The 17490-nt window shown below is 45.7% G+C and overlaps 1 protein-coding gene across 4 annotated transcripts in view; it reads right to left on the bottom strand.

Annotated features, from left to right (window-relative positions):
* The window catches only part of GTF3C4 (general transcription factor IIIC subunit 4), a 31160-nt gene that overhangs the window by 10293 nt on the left and 3377 nt on the right, over positions 1-17490 (bottom strand). For 2 of the 4 annotated variants that reach the window (XM_069237115.1, XM_069237116.1), the window contains exon 1: positions 8980-9293. The exons of 1 other annotated variant lie outside the window; for it this stretch is intronic. In XM_069237115.1, the coding sequence (XP_069093216.1) occupies positions 8980-9261 (282 nt within the window). In that variant the 5' untranslated portion in view covers positions 9262-9293. Of the gene's footprint in view, positions 1-8084; positions 8194-8979; positions 9294-17490 lie in introns of those variants that run through there. One more of the 4 variants, XM_069237117.1, reaches the window with a different exon arrangement.

The raw sequence follows: 17490 nt of genomic DNA, 5'->3' as shown, positions 1-17490 counted from the left end.
AAGGACCCTCACCAAGTGTAAGCCATCACCACAACAATTAAGTCCATCCATCCCGGAGCCCCACCAGACCCATGCCCCCAACAGTCCTTTAGCAAAGCCCACCCCATCCTTCAGCTAGATCCTCACCCTTAACACCTCCATCGACATTCAATCTTCCCAGAAGCCTGGCAACACGCTGCTGTCAACGCTCTACTGAAGAAACTCTCAGCGGACGCAGCAAGCTTTGAACTACCAAAAGATCGCTCTCTTATTCTAGCTTGCAAAGGTCTTTCAAAAAGATAGACACCTGACCCATCACCTCGACACCATGCAGCCTAGAAGCAGACCAAACTACAGCAGGGAAAAGGCTCTCACTGCAGCAGCAAACAGCATATGCATGATCCTAGACAGAGGCGAAACTGCAGCCCTCAACCTACTGGACCTATCAGCAGCATTTGCCACAGTTTCACACCCATCATTATCAGACAAACTCACGAATGGCATTTAAGGCCTCTCCCTCCACTGGATTTCCTTCTTTCTGAGAGAGAGAGCCCAGACAGTCAACCTGGCTCCCTACTCCTCAGAAGCCCAAGAACTTGTCTGCAGAGTACTTCACAACTCATCACTCAGACACCCTCTTCAACACCTACATGACCTCACTGACGAACATCATCCACACCATCAACATCTCCAACGTCAATGACACAACCAATACTGTCCCTTTTGGACAAAACTACCAACAGTAGGCACAAGTCAACTAACTGCATGTCTGAAGTAGCTCCCTGGACTGCAAAACATGCACAGTGCAGCAGCAAGACAACCTTAACTTTCCACGCAAGACACACATCATACCACACCTGAGGGAACTCTGGTGCTCAAACCACTCCACAACACAGGCCCAGCCTACAAGAGTAACATCTCCTTCCATCAACCAGCCAGGCACCTCCGCTCAGCTGGACTCCTTGCACATGCCCCACGCGCGCACAAGAACAGACCAGAGGCTAAGCTTTCTCTTTCATCGCTCCTGAAGTTTGGAACGACCTCCCACTACACATCAGAGCCACCTGCACAAGATGTTGAAGACCTAGCTCTTAGACCAGGGGTCTCCAACCTTTTCTATGACAGGAGCTACTTTTGGTCAATGAATATCACCCTGAGCTACTCATGATTATCATCACTGGTACAATATGACTAGGCCTGGGTGAAATTTAAGTTACCCTAGCGCTTGTACGCTTGTTAAACACTAAACATTACAGCACATCATGTAATTAAATTGCGATGGAGTGCTGGATAAATGCAGAGAGATGCAAGCACCTGTTTGCAGCAGCTGTGCTTTTTTTCTGAAAACTGTGTCCTATCATCAACAATTGACAAGCGAACACATTTTACACTAAAATGTATCACCACAGGATGGATCTGCATTTCAGTAATTATTTGTCCTTTTACGTACGAAAGCAAATTAGGCAGATTTTGCACACTCCTCTGAAGATGACCATGTCCAATAAGATTCCACTACAGACCTTCCCTTATAAGATTACGAATGTGGATCGCTCCTTGCATCCTCCCACTAAAGCAAATCTACTCTTGCTCCTTCTGCCATTCTTTTATGGCTGAGTGCTAATTTACACACTGTGATTGATACAATGAGGTACACAACATGACCAATCTCTATTCAATGTTGATGCTCTACAAGGGAAAGCATGTGGTCATGTTGCAGACCATCCAACCGCAGCAGACTGTCAGTATGGAGACCTGACATTGTTTTTTCTGGCTGGGACTCCAAGGACCTGAAAATGTGACTCACTATCTCCTTCAATGTTCCCAGACCAACCTCCCTGACCTACCGGGATGGGCTTCCACAAGCTACATCCAGGGAGCTGGCGAGCTACCAGTAGCTTGCAAGCTACTGCTTGGAGACACCTGTCTTAGCATAATCCCCACCTCGCCCCACTCCCCTCCCCTCCACCTTCAGGGCTGGGCTCTCACACCTGCACACCATCAGGATACTCCTGTGGGTAACAGAGCGCTTTTACAAATGTATGTAACATAATAGCACACATATCTGCTTTATAATTATTCACAACTGAAGAATTTTTTGCATTGTAGAAGCACTCGCCTCAAATTCCACTTAATTGTTTGCCGATTTGGAGAGTAAATGTGGCCGCAAGAAGCTTCAATGAGCAACATTCAAAGTCTAGTACAATGTAATTTTACTTCAATTAATTTACTAATGCGTACAGGTTCAGTTAAGAGCAGTTTGGGCGAATGATGGGGGTTATAAATACAATGGCTCAAAGTGTGTGTAACTGCTTACTGTTGAGGTGTACTGTACTGACCGATTAGCAGTGTGAACAGCTTACTTGAAGGCCTAGCGGGTAAGAACTCAGGTTTTTGTTTCTTCCTTTACTCTTCAAGTGGACACTTCCATTGATTAGCACTGTGAATGAGGCCTTCCATGCTTTTGAGCTTCTCACTTTTAGCAATATCTCTCCTAAGTCAGATCATTTGCCGTTTCCTTTTGTGAACAGGCAAGAATCTTGAGACTCAACTTCATGAGTGCACATAAATAAATGTACTAGTGAAAGTTTACAACACTGATGTCAAGTACTGTTGATACTGCTGTTCAGCTTGAACAGGGTTAATACCTGCATGTTAGAGGTTCCAATCTTGGCAACTCTTCCCAGTTTCTTTTCTTTGTGAGTCCAGAAAAAGCAAAACCACTCAGTCTGAAAACAGCATTGTTATTTATGAGGTCCTTTAGCAGTAAGCACTCTACTCGATTTTTATCACGGGCAATGCCTGGTACGTTGACCATACTGAAAGGTCTTTTATAATACGGTTAAAATAACAGTGGGCATGAGGCTTCAGCAATGCAGTGGTGAAGGAGACTGAGGTGCATAGTTTGCAAATCCTGACCACCCTAAGCAAGATTGAGATAAACAGTAACAAAAGTCAAAATCATGGCTAAGGATCGCTCAAAGGGCAGCGAGAATAATAGCCAACAACATCCCAAGGGTTAGCCAACAACAAAGGCTGGCGACATACATGCGCTGCCAAAATGTGCTCAGTGAGGACGTTTGGGTTACTCATATGGTTAGAAGTATTTCAGACAAATGCTATAGAGAAGAACTACTTGGCACCTAGGACCATGATCAGCTATAAGAGTTCACAGACTGAAAGGCTGAGCTGTGGAACTGATACTCTGACTTCAAAAGGCAATGAAAGACCAAGATTTAACATATGTAGCCAAATCCAATTCAGCTGTCAAAAAGAAGAAAAATAATTATAAGTGAAACAATTGAAGGGTTGTGTAATTTTAGAATTGTCCTTTTTTAAAACAAGTAAAATTTGTATTTACATTAAAAAAATCTAAATTCCGATTGTACAATAGCACCTGGGACATCACATTTGGTCTTCTTATCTGTGCAATTAAGCCAATGTTTTGGCATTTACACATTAATAAGGTTTATATGTGTAAACTGCTGGAATTTATTCAGTATTATCTCTCTCTGTATATATGTCATCTGCTTGTTGAAATCTGTCAACAAAATGAATATACCTTGCCTGATAAGCTATCGTGAACAAGTGTCATGTGTACCAAGCAAGAGGGATTTTTTATTTGATTTTTTTTTCTGAAAGAAAAAGCATATGTGATGGTAGGCAGGGTAGGAATAGCTCAAGAGTTCTAGGGGCATTGTATTCCAACAGAGATTGTCTAGTAAGAAAAATGAACAGAGCAGTTACTGGCCACGTTTGCTGAGCTAGCTTGGAATGATATATGCTACAGCGAGGTGACATTGTGTTTACTACTCCGTGATGGCCACAATGATGCTTCTAAACGTGGTACCTGTGTTGGCACTTTAAAACAATGATCCCCTGTGTACAATACCATGACAGGTCAGCTGCCACTGCTATGTTTAATTGTATTTTTGTATTGCGAGAATATAATCACAAAGTTTAGGTGGCAGCATGATTTTTGTTTTACATTTTATTTATCTTCCATATAGTTGTGGGAGAGTGTACATCTGTCTTATTGTATACTGGTTAAACGCGTGAATGGAAGAATGAGTCTGTGGGTGGATGAACAGGTCCATGAGTGCAGGAAGAAGTGAGAATGCTTGTATATCTGACTGACTACCTAAACTCAGTGACTTGAAAGGCATTTTCAGTTACAAGCCAGGCCTATTGGCATTGTCAATACTTATTTATTTCAGGGATGTGTCATTCTATAGAGGGACACTGGGACATATTATTTAGGGTCAAGCACAAGAAGTTTTCAGGTTTATTTGTCCTCAGGACTAATAGGTCCAACTGCCAGCAGCACAAATCCTGTGGCTGCCAAATTACCGTACCACATTATGGAGCAGGAAAGGGAATTGTCTGCAGTAGGTGCAATATTTGTGCATGTGTTAATGGTGTTCGAACTTCTATTTATGGTTTATTAATGCAAAAGTCTATATTATTACGGTGAGCGCTCTAAATAAATGCAAGCTCGGACTGCGCTAGTGACATTGGTGCCACTAAAGTAAATGGGTGCACGTTTTCAAAGTTTAACAATATGAAGCTAGGTATAATGCTCCCAGAATGCTCTCTCAGTAGATGCAAATATTTGTAAAAGTTTGAAAGGAAGACTGATGATTCGTTGCTTTCAAAATAAAATGGTCACAAAAAAAAACACCCCTGTTATTTATTTTATTACTTAAAAACTATTTTGGTCACAATTTTCACACTTCAGTACTTTGTTGTACCACAACTTTTCTTCCTCTTCAATTCAAGTCAAAAATAAAATAAAAATCTCCCTGTACGGCACTATAGAAAAGAAGTGGAATGAAGGAAGCAGTCTTGCCTTTTTGGGGGTGCTCTTTAACTCTCCTAATAATGCACAAATGCTTTACATGATTTAGAACTGTCAGCCGTCCCTAACTTCTACCTCCTTTCCTGTCCTTTTCAATCATGCTCCCTCTTTCCTTCTTTACTGTGTAAGGTAGAGTACGCCAGTTAGAACTGCACGGTCTGGTGAGATTAGTGTTCACACTATCAATAACGTTACCTACTCATGCGCTTTTAATTTATTGTGGCATTAAACAGTACATAAAGAAGTACAACTATTTATTACCAGAGAAAATGCTGATTTCACTGTGGGCAAGTTTGATTTTATGGGCACTAAGATAAGGTGTGGGCATCAGCTCTCAAATGTTAATCAAAGCGTCATAAACCAATCCAATGGGAAGACAGACATGATTGCTAGGTAATGACATCCATCACCTGTATGTACTCAAGACATCAACTGTACCAATGACCAGGAACTTGCACTGATCCCAGCAGGGACAGCAAAGAAGGAAATCAACCCAAAAGATGACATTAACATCAGTGACGAAGGCTGCCTTGACAATGTTGTTATCACTAGACACCAGACTAAACGAACAATCTCTACTGAAAGTTGGGAGACATTCATAAAACATTCCTTTAGCTGATAACGATACCCATATGACCTAGTCAGTGAACTGCTCTGCCACCTCATATTTCCAACGGCAAGTGAAGCCCTTCTGTCCTCTGAACTCCAACAGGAGTTTGAGGCCCTTCTCCACCCGCAGGCTTCTGTCCCTGGTGTCTAGTGGGAGACCTATGCCAATCTGTTAGGCTGCCCTCTGCCTCTTTTTACTCTTTGTATGCTGTTCCTTTTGTGACTTCCGCTTTCTGCGTTTATTCACTCTTCCGTGTTTTTCTCCCCTCACTGCGCTCTTTCTCTTCACTCGTGCTCTCCCCCTCTCTCATCCCCGCCGCTGCTGCCCCACCCCCTCCTCTCTCTTGCGCTCTATCCCCACCCCCTTTTTCGCTCCCGCCTCCCAGCTGCCCTCCCCCACCACTACTTGATGGCGGCCGCTGTGCAGTAGGACGAGCAACCTCACTGACCTAGTCAGTGAACAGCTCTGCCACCTCATAGCTCCACCGGCAAGTGAAGCCCTTCTGTCCTTTGAACTCCGACAGGAGTTTGAGGCCCTTCTCCACCCGCTGGCTTCGGCCTGCGCCTCATCCCTGGTGTCTAGTGGGAGAGCTCTGCTCCTCTATTAGGCTGCCCTCCGCCCCTTTTCTCTTTTTTCCTCTTGTTACTCTTTGTATGCTGTTCCTTGTGTCTTTCGCTTTCTGCGTTTACTCTCTCTTCCTTGTATTTCTCCCCTCACTCTGCTCTCTCTTTCTCTTCACTCTCTCCACTCTCTCACTCCCCCCACCGCTGCTGCCCGCCCCCTCCTCTCTCTCATGCTCTATCCCTACCGCTGCTGCCCCGCCCCCTTTTTTCGTACCGTTTTCCGCTCAGACCTCTCGCGCCAAAGACGTGCCTAAGTCAGGCCCCTATGCACCCACCCATAACCCGAACGCGACCAGCGACAGGACCCCTAGTCCCGCTACCTGCCACCTCTACACATCGCACTCAACCCAGTACGCAACAACTGCAAGTAAGCATGTCCAGGCAACACACATGGTCCCTTCAGCTGCCTTTGCTGCCGACAAACCTACACCATCACCAAGACCTGGGACCCAGCACAACCCACCCGCAACAACTCTCCCAACCTGAAACCCCTGAAGTGCATCCTCATTAACGTCCGCTCCCTCCATAAACACGCAACTGAAATCTGGGACCTCCTCCACAGCACCACCCCAGACGTCGTATTCCTCACCGACACCTGGACCAACAACACATCAGGCCGAGACATCGCTATCACCATCCCCCAGGGATACAAGATCACCCGGAAAGACCACCCCAGCCACCCAGGGGGAGGGGGAACCACCATCGTCCACACGTCCAACCTCACCCTCCAAAGAAGCCACAAACCTGATGGAACACCTCCACTTCAAGCTACACACCAGCCCGACATCCACCATCAGGAGAACCATCATCTATCAAGGACCTCACACACCTTTCCTGACTCAATCACGGGCTGCATCGCCACACAAGCCATTGCAGCCACCAACTACACCCTGCTAGGAGACCTCAACTTCCACCTTGAGAATCTACAAGACCCCAACACCGTATCCCTCCTAAACAACCTCCACAACATAGGACTCCGACAGATCGTGACAGAGCCAACACACTCTGCAGGACACATCCTCGATCACATCTTCACTACAGGAACCTCTGCTAACTTCAGCCACACCATGGAACTCCCATGCACAGATCACTGATGCATCCACTTCACCTTCAACACACCCACCATCACCAGACCCAAACTACAGCCATCACACAGAAACTAGACAAGAATAACTGACAATCAGCTGACCGCCACCCTCACCATCACCGCCCCCCACCATTGCATGCAACAATGACCCAAACACTGCAGCACGCACCTTCCACAACTGGATTAACGACTGCGCCAACACAATAGCCTCCCTCAAAAAGAACAACACCCACGCAAAGAGAGCCAGTTGGTTCACCCCCGAACTCTGGGAATCAAGAAGCACCTGTTGCCGCCTCAAGAAAATCTGGAGAAACATCAAATCCCCAGAAGCCCACAGCAACTTCAGCACCACCACCACTAGCTCATCAGAAGCACCAGAAAGAAGGCTATCCAAGACAGGATCTCCTCACAAGCACACAACATCAAGGAACTCTACAGCATCATCAAGGAGTTCGCCCAACCCAACAGTGAAACAACAGACATCCCCACCCTCACAGAACCTACGCGACAGACTCAACACCTACTTCCACCACAAAATCAAGACATCTACAACACTTTCAACAAGGACAACCCACGTGCATAACCCCCCCCCCCCTCCAAACACCGTCACCAAAAATTTCCACCTGGACACCCTTCTCTACTGAAGATACACTGAAAACAATGAAGTCCATACACTCCGGGACCCCCACTGACCCATGCCCCCATCACATGTTCAACAGAGCTGCAGACACCATAGCCCCAAAGCTCCGCCTCACCATCAACTTCTCACTAGCTGCCGCCACCTTCCTAGACAACTGGAAACACGCAGAGATTAACCCCCTCCACAAGAAACCCTCGGCAGTCCCCACCGTCCTCAAAAACTTCAGGCCCATCTCCCTACTTCAATTTCCTGCGAAAGTCATTGAAAAAAGCAGTCAACAGGCAACTTACCACATTTTTAAAAGACCACAACATCCTGGACATCTCCCAATCCGGATTCAGGTCAAACCACAGCACTGAAACAGCCCTCCTGGTCGCAACAGATGACATCCGCTCCCTACTGGACAAGGGAGAGACAGCGGCAATCATCCTACTTGACCGCTCAGCACGTACCCCACAAGACCCTACGCTCAGCCCAGCTCTCTCTTGCAGAAGTACCCTGCATCAGGAAAACCAGAACAGCCGGATGCTCCTTCTCCTACCTCGCAGCCACCGCCTGGAACACACATCCCATCCACATCAGACAAATCACCTCCCTACTTAGCTTTACGAAGGAACTGAAGACATGGCTTTTTTAATCCACCTCACTGGCAAAGGCTACACCCCGCCCCACATCGCCTTGAGACCTTAACAGGTGAGTAGCTGCGCTTTATAAACACTGATTGATTGCTATGATGAACAGAAAGCCTGGCCATCACAATAAGTGGTGGAAAAACCACTTGAGATTATCAGGAAGGCAACAGTATCAACAAGTGATAACATCCCTAAAACAGCGGTAGGGACCCACCAAAAGAACTGTTAAGGAATAGCATCAAAAGTGCTAGCCAGCGGATAGGCAGCCTTGGCAAGGCATCATTAGAGACCAAAGAGTAATATTTAAAGCTGTAGGCGATGGCAATCAGTACTGAAAACATCACCATGGCAACAGCATCCTCCAGCTCAATACCATCACCAGCTCTAGCCAATTGGAAGAGGCGATCAAAAGTACCAGTGACGTCATCACACACGATGACCAATAGCAAAACGGCCATACCCATCTGGAGCGACCAATGGGAAGAGAGCCACGCTAACGGTGTAAGCCGCGGCCAGCAGGAAGGAGCACATATAACCGGCGCCGGGGCCTCACCTTCAGCGTGCAGGCCTGCTCGGGCGCGGGAATGGCCGTGCGGTGCAGCACAAGGTCGGGGGAGCCGGTGTGGATGTCGCAGATCTGCTCGAGCACGGACACCCCGCGGCTCGTGCACACCGACACGCGGTGGTCCTCGGACCAGCGCAGCGGCTGAGGGCCGCAGGCTGGGTGTTGCAGCTTCACGGGCGGTTCACGCCGCGTCGGGTTGAGGCGAAATCCCGCGCTCGGGACCGGCTCTTCCTCGGGCACAATCGGCTCGGGTTCCTCCTTCGCCGACATTTTCCTTCCGTTCCGGCGTCATGACGTCACGGCTAAAGACACTCGTCCTCAAATGGGGGCGTGGTGCGCGGGCGGCGGCCATCTTAAGTCAGGGTTGCTAGGGCAGGCTTTACAGCGCTGCCGGTGAATCGAAGCCTCCTCCAAGATGGCTACAGTTTACCCTGCAGTAACATGGCCGCCATGGGAACACGCCCACTTTTATATGTAGGCCACAGCTTCAAGTCTGCTGGTGGCGCCAAGGATTAAAAGATACTTTAATAACCTGTTCATACATAAAACATACAAATAGTCTATTGCTGTGGCTTACGGTCACTAGTCAGTTTCTAGTTTTATAGTCAAGTGCAATTGGTTCAGTAAATTAAACATGGAGAGACAAATAATTTTCCCCTTGATATTATACACCCATCACTCTACATTTGAATTTCACTTCCTGGACACTGGGGCAATAATAAGTCTATCGCTTCTTCCTATTAAATAGCCTACCTGTTACAATCTGATGTCTTGAATCAGCCACATTCCCCACCATTTGGGATTACATATGAAAACCAATGGAGATAGAAATTGTTTGTGATGTTAGGTTTACTCAAACCTCACAATTGCCTTTCACGCAGTTCATTACGAGACGCTGCTAAACAAAGCTGACTTTGAAGGAACCATCCTAGACTGACTCTTACCTTACGGACGGATCAAGCATGATCATGGTACCTCTTCCGCATTTTGCAATGTCAAGGAAGGATACCACAAGGGTCAATCCTCATGTCTCATTAACATATACATTATCCCACTTGCAAGAAAACATCAAACGCTTCTACCACACATGTTCTAACTATGCTGATGATACAAAAATAATCAGGAACATTGACAAACCAAATGACACAGATGGTTCAAATCTAGGTAACTTCCTAATGAATACTGGATGATGACATACCACCTTAGACCCAATGGATTGAAAACGGAGAGCCTGACGTGTAGACTTGACAATATGATTGCCACCTTTGAAAATGAAAAACTCGGCCATTTTCAGCTGTCCCAATTTACAATGCTAATAAGTGGCTATGAGACTTATTTATTTGCAGCTGGAGTGCACACTGACCTTTAGTCTTGGGCATACCAAAACAATCTTTAAATATCAAAAGAGGAGACATGGCCAAGATGCAGACCTTGCAAGTCACAAAGCAAGAAACTCCGCAGCCCCAAGCCCTCAATTAAGTATCCTGCCCCCACACTGATTTCCCCACAGTTGCATACATTGATGCACGGATGCCAGCGACTACTGTAAGTGGGACATGGGATCACTGCTTTGGCCAATGCACCCGCTAGGAGCATTAGAGAATCTGCGGCCAAGTGGCATCGCCTGAGGTGGCCGACTAGAGGTGGTGGGCCATGGGTGCGGCCTGGTGACCCTGGGGCAGCAGGGGGGGCTGTCCCCTTCCTCACGCTGCAGCGGCTGGACCCCCAGGAAGGGAACAAAAGAAAAACCTGCTGTGATTGCCGTCCACACCAATACTTCCTGGGGCGTGGCAAACAGTATTGGGTGTATCAATACTTGCGCAGACGCAAAATACATGCTCCTCCAGGAAACCCACCTCACTGCCCCAGACCTTGAAAATATGCGTAAGCACTGACGAGGCAAACTGGTGGGGACTACTTAAACCAGATACACTAATGGAGTTCTAGGGGTGCCACACTTCAAGATCGACCCAAAAGGGAGATACGTGGTAGTTGAGGGGACCTAGCTGGTGACACCTTATTCAGCCACATCACTACATACTTTGAGGACACGACCTCTAACACTGGAATAGAATGGGACACTTTCAAAACATTCCTCCTTGGTCACAGAATTAAGACAGTATACAGTTCCACACTGGTACTGTGTCAGGAGCTACTGACTTTAGAAATTGACATATGGAGGATCGGGCGGAGGCCGCCCCCTTTGCCTCGGACACAGATGGACTATAGGATGGAATTAGACCAGTTAGGAAAATCAGACTATAGAGAATATCAGATGGAAAAACATGTGGAGGATGACAAGGCAGGCAGGCACTTGTCCTGGCTTATACGATCAGACTGCCCCTGGGTCACTATTACCATGAATCGCTGTGAGACGGGCCTACTGGTCAACACACAAGAGTCAATTGACACAGCCTTTCGCTCTTACTATACCAAACTATACTCCGCCCGAGAGGCACAGATGCAGACCACATCGGTTTGTTCTTAAACACCGTCCCCTTACCACTATTGCAGGCATCCAAGATCGCCGACCTTGCATGCACCCTCGCTAGAATCTGAAATTTCGGATGCAGTTAAACAAATGGCGCAAAGAAAAACTCCAGGTATGGACGGATGTGCGATTGAATTTACTCCAGTTATCAATCACAGCTTGCTCCCCAGCCGTTGAAGGTATATAATTCCATTTATTCTGCAGGGATACTACCTGCCTCTATGCGGGAGCTGGTCTTACCGAAGCCTTTGGTTCCTTCTATGTTCTTGGAGTATTTTACTAGAATACTGTGATATCAGATACTAGGTCTCACAGCTCTTTGTATGTGTATATATATATATTAACAATATATCACACTACTATATATATATATTTTTTGTTTTTGTTTTTTTGTTTTTACTGTATTGCTGTATATATTATTGTTGTGTGAATGTGGTATGACTGACTCAATGTATTGTCTTTTTTTATAATGTATTTGGTATTAAGTAATAAAATATTGATGAAATAATTCTATGACTCTATGAAATGAGATTTGTTAAAGTGAAGGCTATGATATTGTTGTAGCCCCGGATTGGACATACAGCCATTAAATAACTGTTGACATACATTATAATGTGAACTTCTTTATATCGTGATTTTTTGTAGTGTATCTATTTATAAAGTGGTACTTTAGAGTAGCTCTTAGTCTTTCTCACAGCTTCAGCCGGTCTTACCAAAACCAGACAGAACTCTCCAGTTGCTGGGGTCTTACCGTCCCCTCTCCCGACTAAACCCGGACTATACGATCCTTGGGAAGGTGTTGGCTAACCGGCTGATTTCCATAGTACAACGCATAATTCATCCTAACCAAAACGGGTTTATACCTGGCAAGAACACATTCATGAACTTGCAACTGGGCAAGATCCGTGGATGCAACCCCCTAGGTAGCAGTATTGGATATAGAAAAGGCGTTCAACACCCTGGGATGGGAATATCTGCTGTAAGCCGTCACAAGAATGGGAATTTGTCCCCAATTTCTTAAATGTATTGCCAACACTCCACTGGCACTGGTGAAAACCGGAAACATTATCCCCGACCCGTTCAGGATCGAATGTGGCATCGGGTTTGCTCCTGAAATTTTTTGCGCTGGCAATGGAGCCCCGTGCCTGTGCCCTTCGAGCACGGGCAGCGGAGTGGGGTATCCAGGCTGGGGATAGCTGGCATATAATCTCACTATATGCCGACGACGCCAAGGTGTACCCTAGGGATGATGCAACAGTAGTTCGACCTCCTTAGACAGTTTGGAGTGGCATCAGGACTGAAGTTGAACGGGGATAAATCCTGCCTGTTCTCCCTTACGTCTTGCAAGAGAAGCAGCACAGTATACTCCCTCTTACCCCACTATCATGGGTGTATGACTCAATTAAATACTTAGGCATTAGAATCTGTCACTCTGAGAAGGATTTGATAGTTGGAAATTTGGGCAGAACTCTTGCAGCAGCGCAGTCATCCCTTCCGTTCTGGATCCCCCCGCCCCCCTACGGGCAGGATCGCCATCTCCAAGATGATGGTATTCCCCAGGTTACTATACTTCATCTCCGCCATCCCTGCCCTACTGCACCGCAGTCTGTTCTCTGACATGGACTCCCTGTTGGCTACATTGATATGGGGCTAGGATAGACAACGGGTGGTACTCTCTAAACTTTTTACCCCGATGGAGTGAGGGTAGAGGTTCCTGCGGAGGACAACAATGGCTTAATACGGATCAGCAACAAGTGCTGGACCACATGCACACTCACAAAACTTTCCTGTCCCCCATATGCACCTGGGTTATCCCTCTGGGCAATGCCAGGTTGCTCAGGACTGCACTTGCGCCCAGACTCAACATCCTGGGCACAGACATGCCTCATTGACTGGGGAGACCTCTTTACAGATAAGATATTATGCACATTTGAGAGCTTGATAGACGATTGTGGCATACCGCTGGGATCCTTTCTAATTTACACCACGCTCACGCTTTATGTAAATCAGTTTTGGCACAAAACATACGTCAAACCAAAGACAATGGTATTCCTCCATGTGCTGTTGGTGCATAGGTGGGTGCGAAGAGGCCTACTAAACTTTATAGTTCCTCATGTGCGGATAGACCGCTCCCCCTTCATGCACTTACATCTTACTGGGATGCCACTCTCAACATAACATTCACGGACAACCAATGGACACAATGCTTAACAGTACTCTACAAATGCCACACTGAAATAGACACAATTTAATTATCCTCACCACACCTATCTCACCCCAGCGCGATTAGCGCATTTACACCGACAGCTACAGACACCTGCCTGCGTTGTCAAGCACATGCAGCAGACTTTACACATATGGTCGGACCTTCCCACACTGCAACTCTTACTGGATGGAAATAACCTGGGGCCAGATGTAGCAAGCAGTTTTGCCCATTCTGTGTCTATGGGAAAATGTGTTCGTACATATGGCCCCTGGTTCTTTACTGAGGTTGTGACTCCCAGATCCACATAGAGGGGCTATACTGCCTACTGGGGGTCACTACCCGGACCACAGCACGTAAACCTACCAACAAACTCATTGACCTAGCACTAGTCCTAACGGAACAACCACTGGCTATGTGCTGGAAGTCCTATATTGCCCCGTCCGTTCATCTATTGCTATCTATGTCTGGCCGAACAACAGACAGTATTAACGGCCAGGGCAAGGGGCTCACTGATGGTCAGACCTCCCGACTGGGAGGGGGTACCTGGAGAAGGTAGAAGTAAAATCCAACACCACACCACTTTGAAGGAGACCATTCCACCTCCCCATACACAAAGATTACCAGATGATTACCTCCCTTACACTTGTAGAAAGAGCTCTCGTCCCATATGACAGCGTACTAAAAATTATTGCATCAAAATCACATCATATTAATATTATTGAACCCAATGCCCAGATACGGGAATAGCTCATTTTTTGCTGCCCCCGACTCTTACACCTGACTGCTTCTCACCAGATATTCCGCATGGGTCTACAACCACATACCACAGTTCAGTTCATTTTATTATCAGTTAGTATTGGTGCTGTATGAGTGTCCCAACTGCTACAAAGAAATTGATTATGCCGACTATGTACGAATATTAAACCTAACTTGACAATGTTACCTGTATGTGCTTTATATATGCCTCAACTGGCAAGAACATGCATATGTACATAACTCCTGATCGCTTACTTAATACACTGTATAACTTGTACTTGCATAACCATTTCCTTACAAACTGATAAAGATATATAAAAAAATATATCGAAAGATATATAGTTGGTATGAGCCACAATGCAGTAGGACAATCTGCACATTTGAGAAAAAAAATGTTGTTTGAAGAAATATTTATTTGTATGTTTCTCCTACCTTCTGCTCACATATTTTCTCTCTTGCATGTGTTTAAGTCATTTACATGGCTTTTTCCAGACTAAGACACTGAACAAGTTACAGGTTTCAGACAAAAGTTATTGTTGCATCGTAAACTATTTTGTTAACAGCTCATGTTATCACTTGTGATTTGAGCATCAGTGTATGGAGGCAGATGGCTAGCTCCAAAAAGCTATGGAATTAATCTCTTTCACTCACCAGAACCCTGCACACTCTTCAAAACTTGAAAGACTGCCTGGACCTACCTACTACTCTGTTCTGTGAGAGTAACACGAGCTGCTAAACTGTATATCATGCAAATATTACAGAGTATTTTTTCACGACGTGAATTCCCACAGAAAATTTAGGCAACTGTCTCCCTTATAATATCAGAATTTTATTATGCTAATTTGCTGTATAATTAAGCCTCAGAGTCATTTATGAAGCACTTTTAATTGATATAGAACGCAGCACTGAGACAGCTGCTTCATGTTACCGCCTCTGTCTTGGAGGCCATATACGGGTTCCCAGCTGCATTAAACACAAAGCATAAAATGGAAAAAGCTCAGTATCAGACGGTTTTAGAAAAGGGCATTTTTAATGCCAAAATTGCTTTTAGACCTCTGTTTATTAAAACTTCCTCCACTCCACTGGGGTCGGATTACCTAGGCAGCCAGACCAATGTCTCTTGATGCTCTGCCATAGCTCCCTTTCTGGGGCTGGTCCTTTTGGCTGGTGACTGAACGCAACCTCACTGACCCAAACCTTTTCGGGGCAATCAGTGGAGTACCTGTAAAGCTAAAAATAACAGCTCCAGTCCTTTTCTTGGACAAATACATTGGAGCAGCAGTCATGCCCCTCCTTCAAACATCAGAATGGCGGTTGCTGTGATGCAGGTCAAATCGGTGATGGATACCTGAGGCATGGAAGTCTCTTGAAAGGGGCCCTCCCGCAAAAATGAGTTGTTGGCAAGCAAGTTTGAGGCCTCTTTGTGGTATCATGCCAGGCTCTGGGTGATATGAAAAACGTATTTTTTACCCATCCCTAGTCTGCTGAAGACTTTGTAGTTAGGAAATAGTCAGAAGTGTCTGGGATTTCAGGCCCCCCTTGCGCATAAAGCATCATTCTTACAGATAGAGGTGCTTCTTGTTCAGTGTTGCATTTAGTTGGGACGTTTGGATGCATTCTTTTTAGTACCTTAAAATTTGTGTTTGCACTCTCTCTGTTCCCCACTCTCCCACTGTTTTTTGTTTTCCCCCTTATTTTTTAGGTCGAGCACGCAAGCTCTTTTCGACCTGTTGCAAGTATTCTGTGGGCTTTTAACAAAGTCCATCTCATGCCCATCACTTTCACTCCTTCGTGGGCTTGCCTTTCAAAATCCCTTTATGTCATTGGTAAATGCTTTACGTTTGCCGTGCCTTGGGGCAGTTTTGTTACCTCTTTGCAGACTGACCCTGTTACATGGATTATTGCACGATTGTCAATATACTTCAGCGTGGGTGAACTCTTTTTTTCTTTTGTCTCTCCCCTTCATGCTCCAAGGCGACCATGGTGCTCACAGCGCAGAACAGCAGCATGAACTCCATCGGCGGTATTGAACTGATTATTCACACTGTTACCTAATCAAGATCATTTCTTTTGGCCCTCCCCTTCACGCTCCATAGCTTTGACAAATAACACTTGTAACTGATAAATGCTCTATGTAAAAAAATACAGAAATCCTCCAAGTGGCTCTCTTGACACAGAGGGAGTGCCAATACTACAATATTTACTGCACTTGGGAAACTCACCCCATAATGCTTTGCAAGCATTCTTTTACAAACATTTTTACCCATAGCTCAGCCTGTGAAGGTCCTACGACAATGGGACCACCACCAACATGTTCACGACAACATGCGCTTTCTGTCTACATCATCTCTAGGTCCCCACACTAGGTTAGCCGGGGGGGTCCCAAAATAATAACCCCTTTCACCATTCAGTGTCTTCTTAAGCTCTCTTGTGGCTGGAGCCTTTGTTTTACAGCTGAGAGTAGTTGATGTTTTAAGGGCCTTGTTTGTAATATTGTTGCAGTAGGCCTGCCAGTCCTGAAAATGTGTAATGCACTACACCATCTGGGGTGTAAATATATACTTGCACTGTGTTATTTTCAGCCATTCTGTTTTCATGTGGTTATGCCCTCTAGAGGCTAATTATGTGGTTGCATCATTGTGTTTCTTGTAAATGCTATTTTTATTGTGGTGTCCTCTATGGGCTGTTTTTAGCATTACAATCAATGTACTACAATATTTGCAGCACTTGGAAACCCTAGGACCACCTTCAAAATGTGTTCTCCACAACATGCACTTTTGCTCTAGATCATCTCTGGGTCCCCCTACTAGGTTAGTGGGGACCCAAAAATAATAACCCATCTCACCATTCAGTGTATTTGTAAGCTCTCTCATGGCTGGAACTTTTGTTTTGCATCTGGGAGTAGTTTGTGTCTTAAGGGCCTTGTTTGAAAAAATATTCCAGTAGGCCTACTAGCCTTATAGTTAATGCAGAGCCACTGGAACTATGTGGCAGAAAGGACCAAAATATGCTGCAGGGTTTACCAATTAATGTGGCATAAGAAGTC

Source organism: Pleurodeles waltl, chromosome 6, assembly GCF_031143425.1.
Source record: "Pleurodeles waltl isolate 20211129_DDA chromosome 6, aPleWal1.hap1.20221129, whole genome shotgun sequence".
Classification (NCBI taxonomy): domain Eukaryota; kingdom Metazoa; phylum Chordata; class Amphibia; order Caudata; family Salamandridae; genus Pleurodeles; species Pleurodeles waltl.
This window is presented reverse-complemented; position numbering and strand designations above follow the sequence as displayed.